The 24,648-nt window shown below is 42.3% G+C and overlaps 1 protein-coding gene across 1 annotated transcript in view; it reads left to right on the plus strand.

Moving 5' to 3' along the window:
• Positions 1–14,821: 14,821 nt before the first annotated feature.
• Positions 14,822–24,648, plus strand: part of CFAP206 (cilia and flagella associated protein 206) — a 35,137-nt gene continuing 25,310 nt past the window's right edge. Inside the window, exons 1-6 of the mRNA XM_014461389.2 lie at positions 14,822–14,926; positions 16,017–16,129; positions 16,983–17,066; positions 20,547–20,637; positions 22,552–22,740; positions 23,297–23,455. Coding sequence (XP_014316875.1) covers positions 16,022–16,129; positions 16,983–17,066; positions 20,547–20,637; positions 22,552–22,740; positions 23,297–23,455 — 631 coding nt within the window. The 5' untranslated portion in view covers positions 14,822–14,926; positions 16,017–16,021. The remainder of the gene's footprint in view (positions 14,927–16,016; positions 16,130–16,982; positions 17,067–20,546; positions 20,638–22,551; positions 22,741–23,296; positions 23,456–24,648) is intronic.

Here is a 24,648-nt window from a genome sequence, read left to right on the forward strand (position 1 = left end):
ATCCCTCTAGTACAGTGGTTCTCAACCTTCCTAATGCCGCGACCCTTTAATGCAGTTCCTCATATTGTGGTGACCCCCAACCATAAAATTATTTTCGTTGCTACTTCACAACTGTAATTTTGCTACTGTTATGAATCGTAATGTAAATATCTGATATGCAGGATGTATTTTCATTGTTACAAATTGAACATAATTAAAGCATAGTGATTAATCACAAAAACAATATGTAATTATATATGTGTTTTCCAATGGTCTTAGGCGACCCCTGTGAAAGGATCGTTCGACCACCAAAGGGGTTGCGACCCACAGGTTGAGAACCGCTGCTCTAGTACTTTGTGGAGAACAGGCTGTGAAAGGCCAGGGTGGGAGCAGAGAGAGCACTGGGAGGTCATGGATGGCAGTGATCGGAGGGGAGATGCTGGTGGCTGCGACCTTGGTGACAGCGGAGGAGGTGGTGGACAGGATCAGGTTCTGGAAACAGGATGTGGTGCGTGAAAGGAGGAGAGGAGTCAAGGATGGCTGAGCAACCTGAAGGCTGGGGCTGCTGGGGACTGAATGGGAAGGCTGCAGGGGGAGCTTGTTTGGAGGGAAAGTACTGGAATTCCGTTTGAACGTGTTGAATTTGAAATATGTATTAGACATGCAAATGACTGTCTAGTCAATGTCATCTTTATGAGAGCCATGAGTATGAATATGTTACTATTTGTAACATATATGTATGTGTGTGTGTGTATGTGTGTGTGTATGTGTGTGTGTGTGCATATATATAGGTGCAGTGGGGCCCGAATGAGCAGGAGCAGCGGGCAGCGTTGGATTTCCAGTTTCAGCCCGATTCCCACAGGCCATGCTGAGGGACCCCACCGGTGCCTCTAGTTTGTAAATAAGATATAAAGTTTAATAGATGCTATTATTGTACACATTTTTCTGCAGCTTGCCTTTTTTCACCTAGCATTACATTTTTGAGATCTATCCATGTTGATACATGTCACTTTTGTTATCTAGAGAGAAGTGAAATCATAATTTTAATTATTTTTCATAAGGAAACCGTGTAGAATTGGAATTGGATTATTTGCTAAATGCCCTCAAACATTAAGACATATTCCTTCGGGTTCACCAAGGCACTGTAGCAAACTCACAGGTGACGCACAATAGTTTTATATTTCCAGGGAAACAGTGACATTTGTCAGATACCACACAAACTATTAGGTAGTTTAGACCTGTTAGGTACTTGTTTTGGCCTAGGTCCAAAACAGTTCAGTATTGTACTTCTTTTGGTCTGGGGATGCCATGAAAAAATTGTGGAGACACTAAAGTCATCAGGAACTGAGAAAGTTCAGAATCTCTGCGTTAAGAACAAGAAACTTGTTTCCCTGTGTTCTCTGCCAGGTCCCATGACCTGGTGTACAACTAAGGAATTACAGACAGAGCACCTCAGAGAAACTGACCAGCCTTGCTGACCCAAGTCTACTTCCTTCGGAAAAATAGTAAGTGATGATATGGAGTGTCTAGAAGGAATACTTGCTTGTTTTCATCTTTATTTATCCAACTGCCTAAATGAGTTTCTGAATTGCTTCAAATAGATGGTTTTCACCAAAAATGCCCCTCAGCCCTGGCCAGATGGCTCAGTAGGTTGGAGCATCATCCCATACACCAGTGATGGCGAACCTATGACACGCGTGTCAGAGGTGACACGCAAACTCATTTTTTTGGTTGATTTTTCTTTGTTAAATGGCATTTAAATATATAAAATAAATATCAAAAATATAAGTCTTTGTTTTACTATGGTTGCAAATATCAGAAAATTTCTATATGTGACACGGCACCAGAGTTAAGTCAAAATGCTGACACGCCGAGCTCAAAAGGTTCGCCGTCACTGCCATACACCAAAAGGGTTTGATTCCCGGTCAGGTTTGATTTCCGGTCAGGGCACATACCTAGGTTGCTGGTTCGATCCCAGGTTGGGGCACATGCAGGAGGCAGCCAATTGATGTTTCTCTCACATTGACATTTCTCTCTCTCTTCCTACTTCTCTCTCTAGAAATCAATAAAGACATATCCTCAAGTGAGGATTTTAAAAACAGCCCCTCAGACTATGATAAAACTTAAATGTGCAGTTAACTGTTTATTTGTACAAGACTTGAGAGTTCAGGGAGGGCTATGGGTATTGACAGATTCCAACCGAAGAGGGGAAGGGGGCCCTCAGGCATGTTTTTATTGAATAACAAACAAATCAACCAACTTTTGCTCACAAGCCCGATTTCTGAAGATTTAACCTAGGAGCCATCACTTCCCAGAGACTAGGAAGTCAGCTTGAGGATATGATTGAATACATTACCATATCTAGCACAGCAGCTAACATCAGGGACCCTGTGTTAGGGATTCTTGCAGCTGTGCATAGACACCAGTAGGGCTACGGGGACACTGAGGTTTTCTGCAGACGAGAAGCTGGCTGAGCAGGCAGGAGAGTGACCCCCCCTCACCATCCCTCCCCTCCCAGGGCAGAGGCGCCTCATCACTTCATGACTCTCTGTTTTACATCATCTCAGCTCAGTATTTCTGCCGCCATAACCATTTCTATTTAAACGTAGTGAGTCCTAGAACAGGAGAACAAGGACTGTCATTTTAGAAAAGGTCATAAGGGTAGGTTATATAAACTTTAAAAGGAAATATGAAAACGTTTGGGCTTGAGGGGAAGTTGCTAAATTTGAAAAGGAAAAAACAACTAGCTTTTAAAGGAAATGGCTTTTGAATTTTAACAAAATAATTTTATGTTGCTAAGAAATCTGAGCTGAGTACATACTACTTTTTCTTCCTGAGTGAGTGATGTCCACCCCCCAAAGGGCCATCCGGGACCATTCTAAGGCTGCCATGGCAGAAGCTTGGAGACATTAGTGGAGCAGATGTCTTTATCTTAATATAGTACCAATTGCATTTTAAAATAAATGATTAGATAACCTATTTCTACTTTGTAGAGATGGGCACTTCCAAAAATATCATTAACTGTATTTTTTTTCCATTATAAATGGATTCAAATGTAATTTTATTCCAGGATGTTAATGTCACATTTTATGACCCATTGCAGAGTCATAAATAATTTGGAGTGTTTCGGATGACTGAAATGTGAAAGGAAAGCCAGCCTTGAGGTCATGTAATAGTTCTGCAAACCCTGAAGCCATCTTAAAGGTCAGCATCATCCATTCATAGTCCTGTCTGCCTGATCCCTCGGTGACTGCAGTGCTCGAATAAGCACCTATAGCAGACGTTTTTCATTTTCCCCAGAATTAGGACTTTAGAGAAATACCTACCAGGGGCGTATCCATCATTATGTCATCAATGCTAAGGTAAAGCTCGATACTAAAGAAGGAAAGTGATTTGACTCCAAAATGGAATAAAAATGTACATGAAAATATTTTAAAATTGAATTTTTTCAGATCTTAAATAAGGAATGTAGGCTGGAGACAGTAGGTTTGATCGTGGAAAACCTATGGTGTGCAGTCACTGTCCTGGGTTCTTGGGGACTAGAGAGATGTATCGGACGGCAGTGGGAGATGATGGATCCGTAAACAATAGTAATAACAGCACGCCAAATCTGGGGAGTGCCCATGGCGGCATTAACAAAGCAGTGTAGGGGTTCAGAGAAATGTAATGGCTAGTTTTGATCTGGGCCTTGAAGGACCAGTCCAATCCTTTTGGCAGATTGGGTAAGAAGAAGGTAGAGTAATTTATGAGGAGGGCACTGTCAGGAAAATGTGATCTGGGATGGTACATAAAGGGGGTCATGAGAAATAAGGCTGAAAAGAGAGGTCAGAGTTAATCATGGAGGCATTCCAACACCATGCTAGAGAACGGGGAACTTACTTGCTAGGCAATAACATGATCATGAGCATCTTTAAAATGAATCAGAGGAAAATCAGAAAATAAAGAACAAATCCAACCACATGATACTCCAAATTCATGGCGCAGGAAGCTCTATTGCTCAGTCAAGAGATGCTTGCCTATTCAGACAAATAAAAGAGGGTGGAAGCTTTTTGCTATCATTACCCACTTTTGTAATTTGGAACACTGTTTACTAAGGGGGTTTTGAAAGGACCTAAAGCTTAACAAAATAATGCATGTGAAGGCTTTGCAAACAATAAAGTCCTATTTATTTAATTCTTTCTTCTCAAGTGAGAGAGAAGGAGGGTGGGGTCGGAGTGGGGGGAGGGAGATGGAAGAAGGAAACAGGGAAAACAGGAGAAAGATGGAAAAGAAGGAGCAGCAGATTGCGGGAGGCCGAGCGGGTCCACAGGAGAGAGGCCCAGGGTGGGGAATGCACACAGCTGAGGATTCCCTCAGGTGCTCCCTTCCCTATGCTGGCCGCTTCCTCCTTTCTTCAGCACTGGCACTGTCTCTCAAGTTCTGAGCTGGGTACTTCTTGCTGCTCTCTAAATCCAGGAATAAAGAAACCTAAGGGTGATATTTAGGTCATGGCTCACATGATGACAAGTCTCTCCATGGCCTGCTTTTGCAACAGGCTTCTTCATAGGTGTGTGATTTACTGCAAAGACATTTCACTTTTCAAAATGCCTTCATTACCTCCATTGATCATCAGTCTGCTCTTCCCTTCTTCATCTTCCTTTCTCCTCTGTCTTCCCTGTGTCCATCTTCTATCTCCCTTTGGGCTTCTAGTTATGTAGGACAAACATTCTTATTCTCATTTACAGATCCAATGAGGTGAAATGGTTCTAGGGTCTTCCTGAGTAAGTGATATGCATCTCCCAAAAGATCATCTGTGCCCATTATGATGTCACCTTTGTAGAAACTTGAGGACATGGGTAGGTCAGATGTCTAGGGAATGAGTGGAAACTGTCTGGACTGGAGCCTTGATAAAACACCAGTTTCATTTAAAGATCAATGATTTATAACCTACTTCTGCTTTTCTTTGAGGGGGGGTACTGTTTATTGTAGTGAAAGGGTACTAGGTTGAATCAGAAGATCTAAATTTTAATAGTGATAATGATATTAGCCAATAAAAATAGCGATGTTTAGAGGCATATATGCCAGACACTGTGCTAAACCCCTTACATATATTATTTCCTTTCAATCCACCACAACTGTATGAGGTCAGCACTCTTTTCTGATGTGATGTAACCAAGGTTTAGAGAGCTTAAGTAATTTGGCCAAGAGTTTTAGTTTAGGCTCTGTATCATTCAAACTATTTACAGCCTCCTTGGGTCTCTTATTTCTTCATCCCTAAAATAAAACCACTAAGGTGATTTGAAAAACAATGAAGATATAGTTTATGCATGAAAGTAAGGGGGTCTGTTACACTATGTCAGGGGTTGCTAAACTTTTTCTGTGAAGGGTCACACATGAAATAATCTAGGCTTTGCATATCGGCTCTGTTGCAACCACTCTGCCCTCCCAGAGCAAAAGCAGTCTTAGTAAGTACACGGATGAGTATGGATGAGCAGGTCTGTGTTCAAGTCAGACTTCATTATGGACACTGAAATTATCCATCTAGAATAATAAAAGGGTAATATGCTAATTACTGGACGTCTTCTGGATGTCATTCCGGACATGAGGGAAGCAGCCCAGGTCCCGGGTGCCGGAGGGAAGCTGGTGCCGGTAGCCAGGGGAAGGAAGACCTACTCTTGCACAAATTTTCGTGCATCAGGCCTCATAGCTAGAGGCCCAGCAGGTACCCAGGACCCGGGCTTCCCTTGCAGCCCCAGCTTTATCCGGAAGGTCACCTGGAAGGACTTCTGGTCTAATTAACATATTACACTTTTATTATTATAGATTAATGTGAATTTCATATAGTTTTCGTATGTCACAAAAGAGTATTGTTCTTTGTTGTTGTTTTTTTCAACTATTTAAAATATAAAAATCATTCTTAGCTTGCAAGCCCTACAAAAACAGGAGGGGATGGATTTGGCCTGTAGGCTGTAATTGATGGGAAGTTATCACAGATATCAGTGTCTATAGGTTTTCTGAGAAAACAGTTGCATGTATCAACTTGGTACATTATTTCTAAATGACCAGGAAGGAAATGTTTTTCATCTATCTTCACCATAGCCCCTGACCGGGGAGTGCCTTATATTGTTGGTGTGTGCCATATTAGAAGTTATGCTGAGACATATAAGAATCTTCATGTCTGGGGACTCGTTGGGGTGGATTCAGTAGAGGCAAAGGCCAAATTAGTCTCAAGGCAAACTGCAGAAAAGAAACTTCCACGTAAGGCATTGTTGCCAGATTCAGAGATATCTGAAAAAGAAAAAGAAAAAGAAAAACATTAAACACGCATTTCGTAAACTAATGAATAGCTTTTGGGTATCGACAGTTATGGGTTGGGTTCTCCTCCAGGTAGTTAGGGCCCTGGCAGCAGGGGACAAACAGGTCCGGAGGCGACATCAAGTAGAAGTGATGACCAATACACTTTCCTCAATATTTGTCTCCACATGCTCTCTTCCTGGTGATCTCGCCATCATTAGTACCTCAAACGACAGTCACTGCGAACAAAGATGCCTGTCACCACTGCCAAGTGCATGCTCGCAGGCCTGTGTGCACACGTCCACAGTGTTGTTGGGATGTGCTCCTGGCTGGAGTTCGTGCATCTCCTTGGCTTCTCTAAGCTCTCAGGCATCATGGGGGGAGAACTCCTTTGTCCCTTGATACCCTGACTAAAGACTTGGCTTGTGGTCTCCTACTGCTGCACATTTTTTTTTTACATTTAACTCTTTCATACAGCCCTTAGACGTATTGTGTTATCCTGTGGAGCCTTCAGAACACGTCTCATTCCTGGAGGGAGTGGCTGGAGGGCAAGCAGCTCCCCAGGAGAGCTCCTGTCCAGTGTCTGTGGAAGAGGCAGGCCCTCAGACAGGAAGCAGAATTCAGAATTCTGCCTCCCACCACAGGGAACTCCCCTCCTCCCCAGGGCCTGTCCCAGGCAGGAGATGCTCCCACCTGCACCTGGGCTACAAGATTAGGAGCTGGAGCTCTCTGGAAAAGGCCACCATTTCTAAATCTCTTCACACATAAGTATTCTCGCACAGAAAGTGTGAGACCATAGCATGTAGTTAGGCAGGTTACTTCATCTCTCTGTGCTGCCGTTTCCTCATCAATAAACTATGTATAATAGCTCCTCTCTGAAAGGACTTTTTAAGGGATTAAATAAGTTAATATATAAAAATACTTAGCACAGTACCAGGCTCATATCTCAGTACAGGTTCTCTATTATGACTATAGTATCTGGCCAGACCTTTTTTATTTTTAAAATTAGCCTGATTGATGGGACAAAATGGCCCTCTTCCCTGGGTCTTCTGCTTCATAGAAAGTTAATAAACTTTAGGAAACCAATAAATATCAGCCCTAAGAGCCGAGCACTAGGCTAGGCACCGTGAGAACTCCAAAAGCATTTTACGGCACAGTTCTCGCCCTCTGGGTGCTTGCCAACAAGTTGAAAAGGCAGGTGCATGGGTTTAATCACGGTTTCACTGCTTATTGACCTTGGTAACTTTGGGCAATTTTTATTTAACATCTCTAGGCCTCAGTTTCCTCTTTTGCAAAATGGGGCTTATCATAGTAACTACCTCATAGGGCTAGCATGAGAACTAAGTAAGTTAGTGAAAGCAAAGTGCTCACACAGTGCTGGTGTTGGGTCAGTCTAGCTCTTGGTCTATTTCACCATGAAGCAGTGGTGTGTGATGAAGTGCCCACAGCAGAGGGGCCTCCGGGCTGGTGGGCATCCAAGCAGGGGAGGCCACTGTGGGCTGGAGCGGTGAGTCTGCATGGAGGAGACGAGACCTGAGCGGGCGTGGCAGGGTGGCCCGAGGGAAGGCAAAGACAAGTTCAGGAAAGAATAGGATTACCGAAAACATGAAGAGGGAAACTGGCAGGAACATGTGTTCTGACAGACGGCCTGATCAATCCCAGCATGCCAGAACCCTCTTTGAGAATTCCGGTGTGTCGTAAAGAGACATAAGTGCCTAATGAATATTTTCTACCCTCCACAAGAGACAGGTCTGGGGAGTTACTTCTCCCTAAAAGTTATTTGATGTCAGTTTCTTGAATTCTACAAAATTCTTGTTCTAGCTTTTTGAAGCTAAGCTCATGCAGGTATGTAATTGAGGGTGGGGAGGGGGGAAAGAGGAAGAATTTGTAGCTGTAGTATTCTATTTTGACAGCAGGTGGCTCCCTTACATATACACAAGAAAAGTGGCACTGGTCTGCGTAAGAATCCTTTGTCATTTGAGTAGTTGTCACATAGTGTGTAACATTGAGGCTGAATTTAGAAGCAATTCTTTGCATTGATCTTTGTATGAAAGATGACCTTAATGCAGGAGGAGGGAATTTCTTCCTTCTTAGCACCTATGCTTGCCTTTAGGATAACTATCTGATTATTGTGCTTTCTGGGAATGAAAAACAGTTGGCAATGTTGTTCCCACTAATTCTCTCATAAAGATTGCCATTCAGCTTTAATAGTACTCACTCATACATGCTAAAGACATCACGAACGTGGACTTCTAACCATTCCAACATTAGAGTACAATTTTAGTAACAGCACTGATGGCCCATCAGGAACCTTTCTTCTAGCCGTTGCTTGAGAATTAGAATCCGCAGACCTCAGCTTCACCTTACTCAGTATCAGAAGTAATAGTGCTAGTTCCTCTTTCCACCAAGTGGACCTTCTGAAACCCACAGTTGGTAACTCAGTGCCCTCCTGGTCAGCTTGGCCCAGTGTCCACACCATTTCTTCACTAAACTTGAGCTTTGCTGGAGTCCTCTATTCTGAGATACTGCTGGAGAAAGTCCACAATGGAGCGAATCTGAGCCAAAGCAGGTATGTAGGTGACAAATAGCATTTGAAACGATGCTTACCGTCATATGTCATTAGGGAATTGCAAAATTAAAGCGACAATGAGATGCCACTACACTCCTAGAATGACCAAAATACAAACATTGACAACAAAATGCAGATGAAGATGTGGAGCAAATGGAATTCCTGAGAGTGCAAGATGGTATAGCCATCTTGGAAGACAGTTTGGCAGTTTTTAAACAAAACTAAACATACTCTTACAATTCAGTTCAGCACTGGCACTCATTACTATTTACCTAAAGGAGTAGGAAACTTATAGCTAGCTATACAAAAAGCATCACACAAATGTTTATATAAGATTTATTCATAATTACCAATACTTGGAAGCAACCAAGATGTCCTTTGGTTGGTGAATGGACAAATAAGCTGTGGTATATCCAGGCAATGAAATGCTATTCAGTGCTAAAAAGAAATCACCCTATCAAGCCAGGAAAAGACATGGGAGCAACTTAGTTGCACATTGTTCAATGAAAGAAGCCAATCAGAAAAGCCTACCTACTCTATGGGTAAGAAAGGAAGAAATGAAACAGTCATTATTGGCATATGCTATCATTCTATACTTTGAAAATCCAAAGGAATCCACAGATAAATGAATAACAGAGTTTAGCAAGTTTGCTGGAAACAAAAATCAACACACAAAAATCAATGTGTATTTACGTACTGGTCACAAACAATCTGAGTATAACAAATGTTCAAGCATCCTATGAATAAAATTATGAAACTTTATTGAAAGACAATAAGCGAGGCACAAATGAAAAGATGATCCTAAAATTCATGTGGAAGAGCAAAGTGCCAAGAATAAAAAAAGAAACCAAAGGAAGTGCAGGGGCAGAGTGAAGTCAGAGAAGGGTTTGCAAGTCAGGCCATGTCCTTCAGCGCAAGGCAGGAGGCCACTGGGCAGTGAGTCCTGAAGGGCAGTGTGTTTTTCAATTTTGTTTTGTTTGTTTATTTTTATTGACTTCAGAGAGAGGAAGGGAGAGGGAGAGGGAGAGAGATAGATGATGAGAGAATCATCAGTCAGCTGCCTCCTGCACGCTCCTACTGGGGATCGAGCCCAGGCATGTGTCCTGACCAGGAACTGAACCATGACCACCTGGTTCCTGCATCGATGCTCAACCACTGAGCCACTCAGGCTGAAGGGCAGTGTTATAGACTGACTGTTGTGGGGGCCCCCCTAGCCCCATTCATATGTTGATATTAGGAGGTGGAGCCTTTGGGAGGTGATTAGAGGAGGTCATGAGGGTGGAGACCCCATGATAGAATTAGTGCCTCGTAATAAGAGACACCAGAGAGCTCTCTTCCATCTCCCACCTCCAGCCCACCTACCTCCCTATCCCCCCACCCCTGCCATGTGAGGACACAGGGAGAAGGTGGCCACCTGCAAACCAGGAAGACAGCTCTCACCAGACCTGACCATGCTGCCACGTTGACCTCGGACATGCCAGCTTCTGAAACTGTGAGAAACAATGCCTGTTGTTTGCCTCCCTCTGTGGTATTATGTTATAGCAGCGTGAGTGAGCGACTAACACAGGAAGCAATGGTGTGGGGTCTTTCACAGCTACAAGGTTGTCTTATATATGGCTAGCAGATGTTGGATGCATTTTTGTGGGCTATACAAAGCAGGCAGGCTCTCAATGGTTAAAAAATAAGCCCATGTGGGCTATATTTAAGGCAATTGGGTGTGTAAGCCTTTGAATTTGGCACTGGCAGGCTTTGAGCTAACAGTCTTAACATATTGTAAGGAAGTAAAGAACACAGGGGCCAAAATACAGGGGCCTTCTTTAACCCACTGAATAACACCAAGATACTCCTAAAGAAGACTCAGGCACGGGGCACTGCCTGCTAGACAGATAGCCTTATTATACAAGCAGTTTGATTAAAACAGTGTAGTATTGGTTCCACCTAGTCATCCCTCCCTTTCACTTCCCCAACTGGCTCCTTTCTCTCCCCCCTCCCCAAATAGGCCAATAGCATAGAATAGAGAATCTAAACATTGGCCCACTTATTTAAGAACATTTGATCAATGAGAGATCTGGCATTGTATAACAGTAGTAAACTGAAGGTTGTCACTAAATGATGCTGGGACAAGTGATTATTCATAAAAAGACACAGACTTTTCATATCTAGAAATCTTTCCTGAAGAAATTACATGCAATACAAACAATTTTTATACTCAAAAGTATTTGTCCCAATGTTATTTAAAATGGTGAAAACTTTAAAAGATGCTATAATAATAGCTGGAATATTTCAGTAAATTTTGACATAGCACTCAATTGCATATTATACAGCTACTGAAAATAATATATATAGCCCTGGCTGGTGTGACTCAATTGGTTGGAGCATTGTCTGGTACGCCAAAGATACTGCGGGTTTGATTCCAAGTCGCGGGATAATACTTAGGCTGTGGGTTTGATCCCTGGTCGGGATATGTACGGGAGGCAACTGATTGATGTTTCTCTCTCACATTGATCTCTCTCTCTCTCTCTTTCTCTCTATCCCTTCTTCTCTCTAAAATCAAACATACCCTTAGGTGAGGACTAAAAACAAGTAATATATACAGAGTCTATAGTTAGGTGTGAAACTATTAGTGTTATAATGTTAAGTGCAAAAGATAACATAAGGTATAGTAAGAATGTAAAACAAACATACATGAATAAAAATTATACAAACATGTTAACAATATTAATCTTTATTAATGAAACTATAGGTGATGGGCTTTCCCCCAACATTTCCATAAGGAGCATGTGCTACTTTTATAACGAAAAGTGTCCCAATAAACTATTTTTAAGCCTAGGCACTTAATAAATATTTGAATGCTAGCCAAATTTTCATGACTTTAATATTGTGGGTGTGTATTTAATAACTGCTGATGCCAGAATTGCTCCAGTCTGCCTCACCTCACCGCACCCATCGAACCACCTCAATTATCCGCTCAAACTGTCAGGCCTCTGGTGGATTAACTTTAAATGGAACGCAACTCTAGCATGAGACTGTGATTTAAGAGAGGCTGTTCCGTATTTTGATAACCTGACTGAAAATACATTTCTTCTTCAAGGTTTCCACCTGTCAGTGAAGGGTTTACATTGGGTTGTTTCTGAAGACTGACAGAATCTTGACCTTATGAATATTTATTTGTAATATTTACTCATTCACAAAAATAGTTATTTAGCTGTTATCTTATAAGTCAGTCATTAGTCTAGGAGCTGAGCATACAGAGTTAGAGAAGCTTGGGTCCCTGCTTGCACCCCCAAGCTCACAGTCTAGCGAAGGGAAACACGCATGCACAAGAGGTGACTGGAGTGTTGGGGGCGCTATGGTGGAGGTCTGCTTAGAGGGCAGTGGGACCCACGTGGGGAAGTGACCTGTTGCATGAGGTGGGAGATTTGGTTCAGAAAGACTTCACGGAATGGGCTGACATTGAGCTGTATCCTGAAAGGCCCAGCTGGGGAGGGCAAGTACTACAATGACAGGAAGCTGCCTCAGCTAAAGCACAGAACCCTCAACGGCGAGTTGTTTGGAAGTTTGTGTCCAGGTGCAGCAAGGGTGAGACAGTATCCAACAGACATTTCCGCATGGATGGGCATGTTCCCTATCTTCACCGTTGAGTACGATAGCCACCAGCCACGTGTGGCTGGGCCAATGAGGAATTGGATCTTAAATTTCATGTAATTTAAACTAATTTAAATGTAAGTAGCCTCATGTGGCTGGTGGCTGCCATACAGGACAGTGCAGGTCTGGAGGTAGAGAGGCCAGATCAAGGGAGAACCTGCTCCTCATGCGAGGGGGGTGGGGGTGGTGGTGGTGATTTTTTCCCTGTAGGTGATGGGAAGCCTTCAAGGCCGTGCATAGGGGATTGTATGCTCCATTTTGGAGATCTGGGAGTTGGGCAGACTGGAAGCAGATGAAACATTTAGAGATTCTGGTAACAGGCTTCAGCGAGAGCATAGTAATGAGGGAAGGGAAAGGATGTGAGACGTGCTAAGGTAAACTGGGGAGACGTAGTGACAGTCTGAGTGTGAAGGGTGAGGGAGGGAGGGAAGCAGGACTACCTGAAGCAGGTTTGGGCTGCTTCAGTCATTGGGCCTAGTACTAAACCCCAATAAAGAAAGCAGAGGGTGGGATGGTTTGGAGAGAAGATGAGTGTGGGAGACAATGAGCTTGGAGTGGAGTGAAGAAGTCGGGTGATTACCTCCCCACTTGCGGTGTGCCAGAAGGAGCTGGCCGTCTAGCCCTCCCGTCAGAGCAACCACTGAATTGGAAAAATCTGATGGAATCTTTGGCCTTTATTCAGTCAAAGATTAATAAAGATAAGAAAACAGTCAAAACTGCTAAACGTGGGATGAAGCTCTTTTATAATTTCAGCAAAACTGGAAGAGGATCAAACAAATTCCTCCTCAGAAAAATGAGGACTTATGGACTACAGTGTGTTCCTTGATAATTGAGAAAATAGTCTTTCTTTAATAAGGATTTAATTAAAATTTGTCCTTGGGAGTTGTGCCATAGTGCCCCTCATAGTAGGAAGGAATCAGAAAAAGGAATTAAACCTGGAGGCCAATCCCGAACACCAGGCACCATGAAAATTTGTTAATCAATTTTTTTCCATTGATTTTTAGAGAAAGTGGGAGAGGGAGAGAGAGAGAGAGAAACATCGATGTTAGAGAGACACACCTATTGGTTGCCTCCCGCATGTCCCCCCACCCCTCACCCCCCCACCTTTACCTTTTCCATCCAGACCCTCCTCCTCTCTGACACCTGTCTGTCTTTTCTCTGTATCTATGAGTTTGTTTCTATTTTGTTTGATAATCCATCTTAAAAAATCTTTAATATTCTAATTCATAAGTAATATATGCTCATGAAAGACATTTTGCTAGAAAACAGCCATGATTTTATTGCCCAAATATAACCACTGTTAAAATTTTTCTACATCACTTTCTTTATGGTTGTTTTATCTTTTATACTTACAATTTCTAAACTGGGCTCAGTCTCTACAAATAGCTAGCCCCCCCTCTCCATTATTTTATATAATATATATATTTTTTATATATAAAAGGCTAAGCCACCGACCAACTGGCCGGTAGGGATGACACACATTGACAACCAGGGGGCAGATGCTCAATGCAGGAGCTTCGAAGACTTGGCAGCAGCTGGTCTTGGGTGACACACCCTGGAATCAGGGAGGAGGGAGCCCGAATTCGGGGTGTGGGCACCCGAGAACAGCCCTGTCGCAATCCGGGACCCTTGGGGGATGTGGGAGAGCGGGTTTCAGCGGACCCCCCCCTCAGGCCAGACTGAGGGATCCCACCTGCCCAGGTACCCTGCTCACTCCGCAGACGGCCTTCGAATTTGCATTTTTCTCTTCTGGCATCTTGGACCACTCTCTTAGCGACTTTCTTTGACAACAGGACATGAAATTAAACTGCGATTCTTTTTACCCTTGTTTTTTAAAACTGGATACTTTCACGTGGACTCATTTCTCAACAATACAACGCTTCGGTTTTCCCATCCTCTGGGAACAGGCTCCCGCCTCTCCCAGACCCTCCTTTTTTAAAACGCCTACAGGTTCCCACGCTAGCAAGTTGATACCCTTGTTTAAGAAATTTCGTCTTTAACACCCTTAGCCCTGAGGTGTAATGAACCTGGCTTTTTCTGACTGGGATCTGGGCATTTGTGGGGGTTTTTAGGTTTTTAAAATTCTTCCCACTCATCCTTCCGGGACAGACTCTCAAGGTTGGTCCCGCCCACACACTGGCCCCGCCACACGGTGGCCCCGCCCCTGGTTTCTAGCGTTCGGTCTCCATGGTTACGCGGCCGCCGCGGAGAGTGCCCAGCTGCCCTAGAGGCTCCAGAAAAGAGACGGATAAACTGGGCTCCTGCTCTCCATTCGGGCCAAGGTCAGCCCACTCGGGGCTCCGTGCCCTTGAGATGCGCCCCGAGAAGAGGCGAGCGTAGGCGGCGGGCAGAGCCCCGACCGCTGGCGGGTCCCGCGCAGCCGGTTGAGTCTGACTGTAACGGTCTCTCTCCTCCCGCTCGGCCGCCACACAGCGGATACCGCGGTCACTTCCGCCGCAGGTTAGGACTTTAATTCGTCTTCCTGTCTCTGTTCAGCGCCGCTTGCACCCCCAAGGGCCAGAACTCCGGAAAGTTGGCGCTTCAGGGAGTGGGGCGGGCAGGGTACTAGGTGTCAACAGCGACCGGGTGCTCGGAGCCTAACAGCGCTCGCGCAGGCGCACAGACACAAGCGCACGGGGGGCGTTAACGCTGAGTACTTGTTATAGGCTATTTTAAGCGCTTACCTTGTGCCATGCACTATTGTAACCACCAAATATTATATAGAACTCGGTCCTCGTCACGATGGACCCCAGGTAGTCTGGTTGTACTGGACAAAATGCCAGGTGCTACCTCTTCCCTGACGCTGATAGTGCTGAGCGTTGGCTTTATCTACCTGCGCTTGCCTTTGTCGTGCTTTCCCTGCTCGGTTCCCCAGGCTGTTACTGATGCTCGGGAAGATCCGGGCACCCCATGACCATTAACATCTACCAGCTTTTCCTGGGTTATGGTAAATGGAAGTAATAACCAGGAGTTCATTTTTCTCCATGATGCAGAACTCTCATACTATGTTTGGAATTTTGGCTTTTATGTTTTTCATTAAGAGTCTAAACTCCAACTTGGATGTGCAGTAAAGACAATTTAGATGATCTGAGCAAGAATGGCTTTCCAAGTGTCTTATAAATATGAAAGGTCATTTGGTGAATGTGGTGGAATAAGCATTTCCCCTTTAAAGCTGTACTGTGCCACCTACACAGGTTAGGGTGGGGTTTCCCATTAATTCTAACCCTTCGCCCCATACTGTTTAGCCTTTTTTTAAATTTAAAAATATGATATAAATGTATGATATAAATTTATTTTGGTGACCACCATTATTTAAATAAAAAGGAAATGTTTCAGTTGTTTGAAGTCCCAATTTCTCTGTCATCAGCAAAGTCCTTCATTTTTATAAATATAAAACAAATTAACTAATGCAAAACAGGAGAGGCCTACATGCTAATACAATACTTATAAGTTAATAAATAATATGATGACTCTACAGATGAAACATAAAATCTAAACAAGAAACAACATATAAATACAAATTTTAAAAAATAATTATTGTTTCATTTAGTCAGAATGCCTCCCACTCAGGCAGAAAGTGTTATAAAGAATATCATTCGAGAAATAGGACAAGAATGTGCAGCCCATGGAGAAGTGGCCTCTGAAACTCTGGTTGCTTTTATGGTAAGAATGAATATTTCTGTTAATTACTGCTTTATTTTTAAAATGTTTTAAAGTGGTACCTATTTTCCTCTTAAGCTTCTGTGAAACTTTCCTAAATGTTATTCAGTTGAAAACATATTGAGATCATCAGACAAGTTAGCAAAAAATACTTTTTTAAAAAGTCTATAAAGCATGTCAGTTCTAGAATTATAGAGACTGAGTTAGAAGATCTTGTTGAGTTTTAAAAACATCAATAGTGTACTTTGTCAGAGTTTTTTATTTATTTAATATTTTACATTTATTTAATATATGTTTTGTTGATTTCAGAGAGGAAGGGAGAGGGAGAGAGAGATTGAAACATCAATGATGAGAATCATTGATTACTGCCTCCTGCATGCCCCACACTGGGGATCGAGCCCACAACCTGGGCATGTGTCCTGACTGGGAATTGAACCGTGACCTCTTGGTTCATACCTCCATGCTCAACCATTGAGCCACACTGGCTGGGCTCAGAGTTTACAGTGTTCACTTGTAAACATTACTTGTTGCCTTGGTTTCTCTGTTTGCTTTTGGTTTAACAATACACAATAAAAGCACAGTAAAATATTCAAATAGTTTCCCAATCTAACATCTAGCATTGCTTTTAGCCTATTTCTCCATTTAATTTTTCTAACACCATATTCAGATTTGATGTTTAGTACTTCCTTTCTTCAGCCTCTAATGAAGGTGCTGATGAGTTGGGTAATAAGAAAGTCAGCTGAATCATCAACCCCTGAGTAATCAAGAGGCAGTCGCTTAAAAAATGGAAACATATTAAGCTAATTTCATAATAATGTGAAATGAAATGATTTAATGGGCTCTCTCCTGCTCTCAGGTGAAAGCTGTTGTCCTGGATCCCAGAAATGGCTTTAACATGGATAGAACCCTCATGAAAAGTGACGTGGAGAAACTTGTTAAGGTGATTAGCCAACAATTTTGAAATACCTATTTGCAATTATAAATACAGTATGAGTGTTAGCCATTATTGACTTCAGCTCCATGAAACAAAAACCCACCAAATGACGGTGTGAACAAATAAGAGACTTGTTTTTTCTCATAAAGCAGAGTCCAGAGGTACATAGGCTGTTATTCCTGGCTTCCTGGGTCACCATCATGCATACGGACTCCATCCCAAGGTCACAAGATAGCTATTCCACCTTAAGGCAGGTGTAAGGGGGAAGCACAAAGAGCAAAATGTGTGTGCCAGTTGGGTCTCTCACTGTCTATTAGGAAAATAATAGCTTTCCCAGGATCCCTCCCATGCTGCTTGACCAAAATACTTCCAAGTCAGCCTGAAATGTTGATTTTCTTTTTCTTTTTCAGTTGAACAAATCTTTGCCCCAATCCAAATTGGGGCTTTGTTAGTAAAAAAAAAAAAAAAAAGGTATGGATACTGGCTGGTAGAATGTCTGCCACAGTATTTTAGAGACATCTTGTAATTAATCTAATGTTACATTCAGAACATTATTTTTTTCCAGAACATTATTAACTGACTTGTCATATACTGTAAAATTACATAGTACTAAATTAAAATTCATATAATTTTATTTATTTTATTTTTTTATCACCATTTATCCCCCCATATCCTCCTCTACTATCAATTACTGTCCTACTCACTCCCAATCACCACATTGTTGTCCATGATCATGAGCTCTCATATAATTATTTTTGGTAATCCTCACCCGAGGATGTTTTTCCATTGATTTTAGAGAAGAGTAGAGAAGGGTAGAGAAGAGAGATAAGCATCAGTGTGAGAGAGAATCAATTGGTTGCCTTGCACATGTGCCCTGACCAGGGCCAGGGATCAAGCTTGCAACCCACGAATGTGTCCTTGATCAGAATAGAGCCTTCGACTGGACTCGAACCCGGTACCCTTTAGTCCACAGGCCGACACTCTGTGCATTGAGTCAAACCTTATTGATTCAGTGTAATCTGTGTTTTTCCATTCTAAAGGAAAAAATTGAAGCCAAAGTAAAGTAACTCATAATTAGAAATCAGGTAGATGTGCCTGAAAACCATTTTTAAAAATAATTTTTATTGATGTCAGAGAGGAAGGGAGAGGGGGAGAGAGATAGAAACATCAATGATGAGAGGGAATCATTGACCGGTTTCCTCCTGCGCACCCCACCCTGGGGATCAAGCATGTACCCTGACCAGGAATCGAACCGTGACCACCTGGTTCATAGGCCAACGCTCAACCAGTGAGCTATGCCGGCCGGGCTGAAAGCCATTTTTAAGAACTAAAGAACATCATTAATTTTTTTCATATGTTTTAAGTTTGACTCACTGGATTTAAAGCTTAAATATTTATTTTTAAAAGATTCTTAAATGTATTCCCTAAAAATTCACCATTTAAAAAATTTATTCTGGGCTTAATGATTTTAATTCCCTTCTTTACACAGAAGACTTGAAACAAGCTTTCCCCAGCTCGTATATGGATATTTTCTGGGTTCAAAACAAATGGCAGAGAGAATTTTCATCATCCCCATCTTCTCTCACAGTCAGCAGTTCACACGGCGGAGCACAGGTCTATGTGCAGATGCTAAGGGTCCGGAAGGCCTTGGGAGCCTGAACTGGGGGAATGTTGTCAGGGTGATTGTGCAGGAAGGACAGACTCCATGGTTCCGCAGGGCAGCCTGGAGCGGGGCCTCTCTGTGCTGATTTTAAATGTGGTATGGAACCCATTCGTAGCAATAGGGGCAGTGACTGACAGTCAATGAGAAATTCTATTGGAAAGCCGTGGAGAATCAAGGAGGGGCAGAACATAGTTTTCTTCTTTTCTTGGCTCAAGATGAGTTTTTCTTTTTTCCTCTGATTCAGCTAAGTTGGAGAGAATCAAGCTCAGTATACTTTTAGTATCACAGGTATATTAACTATCAATGTATATCAATTAAAATGACAAAGTTTTTTTTTCTCAATTAAAAATTACTTGGATGCCGAAACCGGTTTGGCTCAGTGGATAGAGCGTCAGCCTGTGGACTGAAAGGTCCCAGGTTCGATTCCGGTCAAGGGCATGTACCTGGGTTTCGGGCACATCCCCAGTGGGAGATGTGCAGGAGGCAGCTGATCAATGTTTCTCTCTCATCGATGTTTCTAACTCTCTATCTCTCTCCCTTCCTCTCTGTAAAAAATCAATAAAATATATTTTAAAAAAAAATAAAAATTACTTGGATAATATTAAATATAAATTGTTACTGAAAAATATTAAAATTAAAAAATGCAAAAACAAATCACCTGGATGAGGTAGACTTCGTAAATTCCTTGTTTAGAACAGTCCTTCTCCACTTGGAGGGACCCAGGTGCACAGGTTCCATAAAGACAGTGTCCTGTCCTCTTGCATTTTTCCAGTCCTCCCAGGAAGGCAGGGCTGGTGCTGAGGAGGTGGGGGACAGGTGACGATGCAGACGTGCCAGCCAGCTGCAGATGAAGCCTAAAGAGTGAAAGAGTGAGACAGGAAAGAGTGTGTGTGAGGGAGGGGGCGGTGGAGAGGGGAGGGGAGGGGAGGGGAGAGGAGAGGAGGGGAGGGAAGGGGAGGAAAGGAGGCAAAAGTTCAGGTTGATCATGTAATCTAAAGGGCAAAGCAGAGAAGGGGGGAAAATAGGAGAAAACAGACAAAAGGAAGACATTTTGAAATGAAAGGCAGAGCCAGATGAATTTTGTGAGCAGAGGAGGGTAGCTGCAGCAGCTTTTTATAAAATGTATATGCCCTCCAGCATCAGCAAGAGAGTGTTGTTTAAAGGCTCAGTTAAGTAGGAATGAGGAGTTTGAGAAAAGCTCTAGACACGAGTCATGAGCTTCATGGACCATTTACCCACATTCACTCTATAGACTAACCAAAATGTAAGTTTCTTGTCTTCATCTAGACCAGCGGTTCTCAACCTGTGGGTCACGACCCCTTTGGGGGTCGAACGACCCTTTCACAGGGGTCGCCTAAGACCATCGGAAAACACATATATAATTACATATTGTTTTGTGATTAATCACTATGCTTTAATTATGTTCAATTTGTAACAATGAAATTGGGGGTCACCACAACATGAGGAACTGTATTAAAGGGTCGCGGTATTGGGAAGGTTGAGAACCACTGAACTAGATTATTAACCCACCTGGGTATGGTGATACTGGTTAACGCTGGGGAAATAACTTATTACTTAATAAATGTTCTTGGTTTGGTGAATAATAAAGTATGAAGTCCTCAAAAAGAAAAAATAATAAGAGGAGTTATTGGTAGATAAGTATCAAAAACTATTGCTTTGATGTTTCCTTTATTTTCACACTTAATCTTAGCCAAAAGCTCAGAAATGATGTTTTCCTTATTTTTTTAAAAATAAGTTTAGAAAATACTTTGGATCACTTTAGAAACTATAACTAGAAGCATTCATGGGGTATTCTTTTCTAGGTTTGTGTGAATCGGCTACTGGATGATAAAAATCCATCCCTGGACACTATTAAGATGCAAGTCTACTTTGATATGAATTATACAAATCGAGGTAACATATCTATTTTGATATGCTTTTTAGAAAGTTTCATATTGTATTTAAGATAATAAGGGCTTTATTTGGTTGACAATGAACAATTTAATTTTTTTGGCCTATCTTTTGAAATTTGTGCCAATTTTGAAGAATCCTATATAATAAAAGGCTAATATGCAAATCGACAGAATGACCGGTCACTATGATGCATACTGACCACCAGGGGGCAGACGCTCAATGCAGGAGCTGCTCCCTGGTGGTCAGTGCACTCCCAGAGGGGGAGCAGAGAGCGCCGCTCAGCCAGAAGCCAGGCTCACCGTTGACAAGCACAGCTGTAGTTGCGGGAGCCTCTCCTGCCTCTGCCAGCAGTGCTAAGGACCCCTCGGGGGATGCCCGCCTGCTGGCTTAGGCCCACTCCCTGCGTTCTGGACTGAGAGAGGGCGCAGGCCGGGCTGAGGGACTCCCCCCCCCCCACCCGCAATGCACAAATGTCGTGCACTGGGCCTCTAGTAGTATAATAATGTTGGAAATGCTAAAGGAGAAAAACACCAGTGGCCTTTCTGAGTGTTAAAAGTAAATTCTAATTATTATTGTGTTTCTAAATCTATTGTGTGGAGAGAGAGAGAGAGAGAGAGAGAGAGAGAGAGAGAGAGAGGGAGAGAAAGAAAGAAAGAAACAAAGAAAGAAACATCGATTTGTTGCTACACTTATTTATACATTCATTGGTTGATTCTTGTATGTGCCCTAACCGGGTATCCTGGGACAGCGCTCTAACCAACTGAGCTACTGGGCCAGGGCAAATCTATTGTGTTTTAACTGTTATACCTCTGATACATAATAATTAGAAATAGAAACAACCAGCCCATTAAAGTTAAAAGTTTTTAATTTGCTGATTTTTGGGTGTGTTGCTGGTTTATATTATCTCATAGTGCTTACCTAAATTATGTACCTAACACAAAAATGAATAAGTTTAGGACATATTTTCTTATGTAAATAGTTTAATGCTACATCACAGAAAAACTGGAAATGAGATAAAGGAAAATGAATTCCCCTATAGACTATACTGCCTCTGTCCCACTGTAATGCAGTCATTATTAACCATTTGTTTATTTGCACTGTCTTTTTTTCTTCTATGTATTGAACTTTCATTTATGCTTCATATGTAAAATCATATTTAATAATAATGAAAATGGTAAGCAATAAATAATCATGAAATTGATGCCATCATTTATATTTTTTAATTGCAAAAAGTTCTGTTGTTTTTATAAAAAGATTATAGGTATGAACTGTACATGGTTAATATAGTAATTATTATAAAATGAAGTGTTTTTGTTGAGTTACTTGCAAGAATTGTGCTGCTGGTAAGTTGTGGCTTCTGCTATAATTAAGCGTAGACCTCTTCATATCACAGGAAGAAGGGAGAGGTGTACCGTTCTTGAGGCAGCATTATATTATCAGTAATGCTAGTTGTCAAAGGAAATTTATCTAGAACGAAAACACAAATACACACAATTGAACAGAAATATTTACCCGACATCTATGTGTATACTGTATGTGCTTACAGTAAGCATACGTGTATAGTACAAATATTTATACCAAATGTTTATTATGTATATATTATAAATTGTCTTGTATAGTTTCTGCTTAATTGGAAGGTCTTAGCCCTCTGATATTACTGTTTGGATTGTCCATTTAAAGTCTTCTATGTTTTGACAAGTATGCTATTTAAATTGCTGTGTTAAACCTTTCCCACTAGATTTTTTTCCTTGAGGTTAACTGCTGACCTCTGTTTATTATGACATGTGATGAAAATTGTTTTCATGCAGTAGAATTGCTATACCCAAGCCGTTTTCTTTTTCTGGGTCCTACTTTCTTATGTGAGAAGAATTCTAAGTATCAAATATATGAAACATTGTCTTTTGCCACTTTTAGAGGAGTTTATTGAAGAACATCACCGAATCGTGGAGTCTAAATTAGCCTTCATTATCAAAGAAATCACAGATAACAGAGCATGTTCTCGAGAAGAGCTGGAAAGCCTCTACCGCAAGATCGTCAGCTATGTGTTACTGCGCTCTGGGGTCGGATCCCCTACAGACCTCAAGACTGTCAGAGAGGCAACAGGTAAAAAAACCCAACAGCACAATTTCCATTCTATAAGTGAAAATATTGGAATGCTGTATCTTATAAAATGTGTTGAGTTACAAGTGTTGAAGATTGAAGGTTCCCTTTTACCTGAAAACAAAGTTAGCACAAGTAAGAGGTTAAACACATTGGATGCGGGAAACGTATTTATACGTTTTACGTTGACTGTAAGAAGTAGAGCCACCTGTTAGCGCGAGATAAAAACTACCCGCAAACAATGTATTAAAACTTACCCAGACTCCTTTTACACTGTGGCTCTCACGAGAAAGCTTGTTTTAATGCCCGTTGCCAAACATTCCTGAGGGATGCTTACTTACTGAAAACAGTCATGAGGCAATGGCAGAAGTTCAGTAGCTCAGCTTTAACATATGGTACATTTTGCTATGTTTTCTGAAATCAGTATCAGAAATTTAAAGAATCATGTAAGTAACTCTACAAAGACAGGCCTTTAACACTTCTGCTGAAAGGAACTTGTGGTTTGAGTTCTGATGTCTTGATTGTATCACCTTGCTGTCCTTTTTGTGGTTTGTTTTAGCTGCCCTGCAGAGTGTTTTTCCTCAGGCTGAACTTGGGACATTTCTAAGCCTCTCTAAGAAGGAAAAAGAACACCAGCTGAAAGAACTCTCCATGATTGTTACTGGAATTCGTTTATTTAACCGAGAGACTGGAAAGGGGGGAGAAAACATTGAATACCGTAGGTATATCGTTAGGTTAATTCTATGGGTTATGCAGGTTTAACATTTAACTTGCATAGTGAGGAAAATAATTCCCAACACACCACTACTATTCTTAGATTTAAGGTTTGATTGTGCCTTAGTTACAACTACAGCTCATAATGTGTAGTCATTTTTAATTTTGCCGGGGCAGGACTTTCAGTTTTATGTGTCATGGAGCTAGTCTGGAAGAGGGAATCCGTGAAAGGAATGAGGAGGCCTGCCTGGAAACCATTCATCGGGCTTTGTGTACTTTACTCCAAGTCAGGTGACCAAAAGGGAGTAAAACGCAATGATTTAAGAAATAGAAATCAGACTAAAATGTAATCATTTTGGAAGATGGCGGCATAGGTAAACACCGGAGACTGCCGCCGTGGACAACCACTTCAAAAATACAACTAAAAGTCGGAGCGGACATCAACCAGAACCACGGGAAGGCTGGCTGAGGAGAGTCTCTTCAACTAGAAGCAAAAACAACAGCATTCCGACACTCAGCGGAGGCGCAGTGTGGAAAATTTAAAGGTACGGCGGTGCGGTGGTGAGGGTGCACGCGCAGAGCGGGCTGGCGGCTGAGGGCGCGATTGTCGTTTTCAATCAGGAGTGAGTCTCAGACTCTGGGCTACAGATCCGGGCGAGTCTCTAGGGACCCAGACTCAAACGGGAGAAGCGGGACTGTTTGGCTACGGCCCCTCCGAGGTTTGCAGCGGTTGTTGGGACAGAGAGGCAGAGCCCCAGGAGACGGACTGAGAGCAGCCATAGCTGCTCCCTCCCCCCGCCCTGTTGAGCCCGCCCCGCCCAGGCCCTGCGCACAGCCATTTGCCGACCACCTCAGGCAAAGGCTGGGAATAGCGCCTCCCCAGAAGACAGACGTTTTCCACAGCTGATTTCCTACGGCCAGTCGGCCTGGGGGGCCAAATCCCTTCAAGTGTTAACTACCAACAATTAAGGGTTGGGTTAGAACAAGAATTGTCAAAAAAGACCAAAAGGGGGTGCCACCAAGGAAAGCATAAAAAAATGCGGAGACAAAAAAACATGACGAAATGGAGGATATGGGGCTAAAAACCGCAATTTTAGGGGTTTGCCATAATTTTGTGCAGAGCCTCCGAAAACTATGGAAACCCTCGATGCTCCGATAAGAAATTAAGAAAGAAAGCTTACACGGACTGGAAAAAAG

This window comes from Myotis lucifugus, unplaced genomic scaffold, assembly GCF_000147115.1.
Source record: "Myotis lucifugus unplaced genomic scaffold, Myoluc2.0 scaffold_152, whole genome shotgun sequence".
Classification (NCBI taxonomy): domain Eukaryota; kingdom Metazoa; phylum Chordata; class Mammalia; order Chiroptera; family Vespertilionidae; genus Myotis; species Myotis lucifugus.